The sequence below is a fragment of the Lepisma saccharinum genome, chromosome 15 (genome assembly GCF_977018435.1).
Source record: "Lepisma saccharinum chromosome 15, izLepSacc3.1, whole genome shotgun sequence".
Lineage (NCBI taxonomy): Eukaryota > Metazoa > Arthropoda > Insecta > Zygentoma > Lepismatidae > Lepisma > Lepisma saccharinum.
In genome coordinates this window covers 26,619,321-26,625,366 of record NC_139243.1, presented here as the reverse complement: position 1 = coordinate 26,625,366, position 6,046 = coordinate 26,619,321, and the positions used below count along the sequence as shown (strand labels likewise).

General features: G+C 36.7%; 1 protein-coding gene across 1 annotated transcript; it reads right to left on the bottom strand.

Moving 5' to 3' along the window:
* Window positions 1–2,229: 2,229 nt before the first annotated feature.
* On the bottom strand, window positions 2,230–3,888 carry LOC145999174 (glutamate receptor-like). Its single transcript, XM_083136106.1, has one exon. The coding sequence runs from the start codon at window positions 3,886–3,888 to the stop codon at window positions 2,230–2,232; it is 1,659 nt and encodes a 552-aa protein (XP_082992232.1).
* Window positions 3,889–6,046: the final 2,158 nt, after the last annotated feature.

Sequence of the window (6,046 nt, the reverse complement as noted above, 5' to 3'; positions counted from 1 at the left end):
TTTCATTGTATAGGAGGTTTATTTTACCATCCAACTGTTTTCTAGAATGCGTTCTTCGTTCCGTGGAGATTTGTGGCATAATTTCTGATCGTTTTCTGCGGTGAAGAGATCAAAAACATTAATTCTTACGGTAACCGTGAATAGCGATAGACCCACAATTCTGACGTTGGTGTCAGTCGACTTGTGGTCAGTTCGATTTGATTTGATTTGAATTTAAAATTTTGGGATCGTCAGCACTTAGGCTATTTTGCTCCCGTCACATTATACGGGGGCCAGCCCCTTACCATTACAAATAACAACTCTAACATTGCAGAACTAAAAAAATTAAAATGTTCTGACTTCTGTTAGAAGCTGAGGCTGTAAAGTGGCACTCAGCACACATAAGGACAAAAGAACAGGACAATACAAACAAAATTATACTGGCCATGGGGCCAGTCGCCAGAGCCTCGTTAGTCTTCAGTCCAGGGTGCACTAACGTGGAAGTGAGGTTGACATTTGGGTGTACTACGTGGAAGGTCACCCCCTTACACCCCATGTGGTCAGTTCGACTTCTGATAAAGTGTTCAGCAGTATCGAAGTATTTTGAGTATCACAGATAAGGATATATAAGCAGATCTTCATTGAAGGCAGGGAAACCGCTGCACGGGATCGCCCCCTCGCAAGAAGCTTCGGAATAATACGTTGGGAGGCGCTGAGAGACGCCACTCGAAATCTTGCTTCCACAAAAAGACAGGAGATGGCACTAGTAAATTTCAACAGTTCTCAAGCCTCACTTCACCGGAACCATTGCCCTGAAGCGATGGATTCCGAGAAAACCTTTCACCTGCGAAGCTTCAGTGCTTCGACATTGAAAACTGATTGCTTTTCTTTTACTAGCGGTTAGAAAACCATAGTATGATATACATCTATTTAAAAACTAGATTTTGGAAAATACTTGACTATTATACTCATTCCTAACAGATAAGAGGTTACGTATTATTCCGATGCTTCTTGCGAGGGGGCGATCCCAGCTGGAGGTCCGTGCAGCGGTTTCCCTACCTTGAATAAAGATCAATCTGTTTATATATCCTTATCTGTGGTAGTATCTTTATTTTTAGAGACATTGACAATGACAATAGTTTGTCGTATGCTGTTTAACGGGATGTTTAAATGCAATAATTTAGTCATTCATTTGTTTGTTTATTCCATTTCCAAAAATTGATTGTACTTCTAGTGGACGGAAATCGAAGTCCAATAACACTTTTCTCTCCTTCACAGACAATGAATAGTTATGAATTTGGTGATGGTGTCAATAAAAGAATCATGTGAAAGCAGACAAGAAATGAGTGGGAAATATTTTATTGGCGATTATCACATTAAGTACACCTATTTACTACACAGAAATTGCACATTTGGGCTAAATGAAAATTTATTAACGCTCTGTGGACAGAATTTTGAAACAGTAAAGGGAAACAAATATTGCCATTACATATTTACACTTCATGAGCTACTAAGAGCACGAACGATACATGTTTCCTGTGTTCAATAAACAAGCTATCATTGGAGACTTAATGAAAATATTTGGGTTGCAAAACTCAATATCATAATGTAACGAATGAGATAAAATCATCCGTTGGCAGACATAAAAAAGTATCTTTGTTACAAAAAATACACGGATATAGTGGAGGCAAAATTCCCCACGTCTTGCTGAAGGTTAGACAAATTTCTATTTATGAAGATAAATTTAAACAAGAGTGGAAAAAGAACTGAATCAATTTACTTCCAATGTGAAGAAACACTCAAGAATTAGACAGATCAAAGTGAAGAAAATCTTCAACTCAAAATATCTGGCAATATATATATATTTTTTTTAAATCTATTCAATTTACAAGTGATTTGCAACAATTAAGAGACAAGTGTATGTAATAAGACAGAAATATTAGAAAATCCTACCCAAAGGTACTGTAATGAAAATCCTTTGAATAAAACAAAGAAAATTTTCTCGAAACTTAGTTTTCAGGTATTGTTTACACAATATTCAACAGATAACTATATTAAAAGTTACATGGTTATTCAGATTTTAATAAGTTTTAATAAATTTACTGATCATGTGATTACTGGTACTATATTGATAATATATTAGGCCTAATGATCATACCTAGTTTCACATAAAATATAAGGTTACTTGTACAGTGATCTCTTAAATATATGTAACTATTACAGTAGAGATTGATATTATTTCATTCATAACTACTCTCGAACTTCACTATGATCCAATTTTCCTTTAAGCGCCTTTATTATTATGCAAAACATTGACTCTAGACATAAAAACGTTACACTTATAAGTAAGCCAAGCAATAATAAAGAGAAAGCACCTTTCAAATGTTCAAGAGTAATGACAATTCCGCTGTTAGAACTTCTAGAAGCTGATTGCTTACCAGACCCAGAAATAATGTCCATTGTCCATTTCTCAATGAATCCACCTTCCATTAACATGTCGATTTTCTTACTTAGAATACCTATGAGTGGAGATCCATGATGGCATATATACACAGTGCTATATGAACTAAGTTTTTCCTCCACTATGTGAAGTAGTCTTCTTCCTCTAGAGTCTGTGAACATGGAATTAATGTAAAATCTTGCTACATTATAGTCACTAGCAACACCAAAATCACGCGCCTTGGCGATGGTCTTCCAGAATGTCAAATAGTCTGTTTGAATGACCCACGCATTGTATATTGCTTTGTCGATAGGATCAGAAGAGTTTTCGAACCATTCACGAATGAATGGATGTCCACGGAGAGTTAGACCGGACTGCAGAAGTTCTGCCATGGTGTTTATGGGTTTCAAGTAAGAAGGTTTCGTAAGAAAACCTATTAAGGCTCCACCATACGATGATGATATTACAAGTGATAAGAAAGCCCAAAGAATGAAACAGAATCGAGTCCAGTTTCTCTTTGGCTTCTCCGATAGGGATAGAGACACCAGAACAGCCAGATGTTCCAGTAATGTTTTCTGTAAGCTGATTCTTTCAGTCATAAGCAAATACCTCCTCACATAGTACACTAACATGCACGTAATGACATATCCGAGTATTACACACAGCCACAAATCCCAGTGGAAAGGACGAATTATGTTCCTCCACTTTGGTACTTCGTCTGGTGCTGGAACAATCCAAATGATCTTAAAGTAATAGTATGAGTTCATGACGTCATAACTAGCCTGGACAAAATCTGATGGAGATATTGGGAAAGGTGCGCACTCAGTCCTGTGGTACAGTACTTCTCCAAGTATACCGGTGACTGTACCGTTCGGGTATGGAACCCCGTATGAATCGCGATCAGCTCCGTAAGGTCGAATCATCTCCAATTCAGAATTTATGTTTTCGAATAGAGTGGACCATGTTTTACCGGCAACACCTCCATATTTCTTCTTACCTTTCTCCTCTGTAATTGTAAATAAGAGTGGATATTGATATTCAGCCATCTTCAAAGAGCATCCATACAAATTTTTAAACTTACTTGGAAAAGGTTCAGGTTCCTTAATAAACTTGCCCCGATACCATTGGGTTACCAGAACAAGTTCTTCCACAGCTCCACACCTGTTTTCCTTGTATGGAAAGAAAGTGAAGATATTGATCACCACTTCCGCCATTGCGTTACCTGTTGGCGTCCTTGGAAGGAGCAACACTACATTCACTACATCCATCTTCCAGAGTTGATCCAAGATTTTCAATGCAACCACATCACCAATACCAGGCTTTGTCACACATATCACAAACAATTTAGAAGGGTGCCAAAGAGATACTTTGACTATGTTTAAAATTGTGTCATGCAATGCATTTGCATCGTCAAGAAGAAGAACATAATTAACATTTACTTTCATATATGAACGTTCATTTACAAACATTTCACTGGTTAGGTTCTGTTCCCACTTTGATATGAATGACATAATTGGAATATTAGAGATTGAGAAGTGCTGATGGAAGTTTTCTGCATAAAAAATAGCCAGTGACCAACTTCTCTCATAGTACTTTCCAACAATTGCTTGAGAACAATGTACAATTTCTTCCACTACAAAATTTCTGTTGTCTAGCGCAAATAAAATTCCTCTAGATGTAATCGAAGTTGAAAAATTGTACAAGACTAAAAGTATGAAAATGTATTTGACTTCGTAATTAATCATTCTGACACATGAAGCACCTGAAATTAGGAAGATTAAAAACACGATTAGAATATATGTTTACAAATATACAGATGAAATTCAAAGAAAGTATGCTCATTATTCCGATTTTGAGTAGCCTGTGTTACATGAAAATGCAAATTTACAATTTAATGCACTAAGTCAATTACCTGTGATTTTTCTGGAAAATTACTACTGTCTGGAACATGAATACAACATGAATTTGAAGTTCGAATCAATAGTGTATACATGTGGTTATTTTCCTATCATCATTCATTCCCTTGTTGAATTTTGATCAAAATTAACTAAAGGTCTCTATATTGTGTGGTGGTCAAAGAAATAGAATTCTCAAATATCTTTAAAAATTTAGGAGCTTATAAAACGTTTCCAATTCAGCATGATATTACTTACACACATACACATACGCGAGCGCGTGCTGCGTGTGTTTACAATGTGCATATCGGTAGGGGAACTAGGGGGAAAATGAACACGTGGGGTATATGGCCACACTTAAGGTTATTGTGTCACAGCTTATGCTGTGTGCGGTGAAAAAATCAACTGCAGGTTGACAACATTGGTGGAGTCTTGATTGTTACATGGAACTGCTTTCCAACCTGAGCTGGCGAAAACAAGCGTTCTGGACCTGTTTAAAGGGAACTATTTCTCGAAATTGTACTAAAAAATGCAGCTGATGTTATTTTTTATTACTAGGAGTTAAAATCTGAGCAGAATGTTACTTGAGAGAATTATATAGTATGTATGTAAAAAACACTGGTTTTTAGTAACAACAAAGCTTAAACAGTGGATCACGTAATGTGAATTGCATCATGGAGTTGTGGCTCGTCTAAGGCAGTAGTACCAACTTACATTAAAGGTTGCAATACGGGGGAATTGATTTGTTTTATTGATTGATTGAGTTGGTGTTTTAAGTCCACTTTGTGAACATTAAGGCTAATCGGGACTGGACCTGCAGTTTAAAGTGGAATCCACGGGGAAAATTGAGCACAACAATTCGGTGTAATATGGGCACTTTAAAAAGATAAACCTCCAAGTCACAATATTTTTGAGACTTCAGAAATTGTCAAAAAAGTGTATTACTCATGAACCTTCATGATCCACAACAAATTCTCTAGCGGGCTTCATTGTGGCTTTTTTTTACCGTATCAGTAAATTTTTAAAAACAGAAAACCAAGTATTCGCATGATCATAATAATAATTGTTGTGCTCAGCCAAAAACGACCAAAACACATAACCGTGTTCACATCACCAAACAGTTTGTCTCGTCCATACCTTTCGTTTGATATATTACACGAACATATTTGGATGACTTTGAAATTTGACCCTTTAGGGTCAGAACATAACCTTGAAATGACCTTTAAGGTCAAAATGTTTGGTGGCATCCACACTAGTTTTTCTGTCAGACCCATGACTGATTGATCTAGCATGGATGCCTGTTATTAACATTCCATGTGGGTAAAAGTTTTTTTTTAAGCTTTTTGCTCCTTGGCTGGTCTACTATTACTGTGTCCAAATTATCAAATGATCTTTGTTTGAACAGGTATTTTCAAAAGTTAAATGTTGTAATAAGAAGTTCAGGCAAGAACTATTCACTCCAGTTTTTTGCGTAACTATTTTCGCACCTAAGGTTACAGCTAAATGTAGTCCGAAATATGGGGTGTAAGGTTTGACCCTTTTTCAAGACACCCAAATGTCAATCTCACTTCCACGTAGTACACCCTGGACTGCATTTTTCAGGCTAGCGAGAATCTGGCGTCAGGACCCAGGGCGAGTATAATCCTCTATGTAATTTGTGTTGTGTGCTATCCACATGTGTTTGTGATGATCTTTCATCCATTTCACCTTATCACCATTAATTCCAATCTTC

Bases quoted from the DNA above. Each gene is read 5' to 3' on its own strand.
- LOC145999174 (XM_083136106.1), bottom strand. From the start codon at position 3,888: ATGTTTGTAAATGAACGTTCATATATGAAAGTAAATGTTAATTATGTT.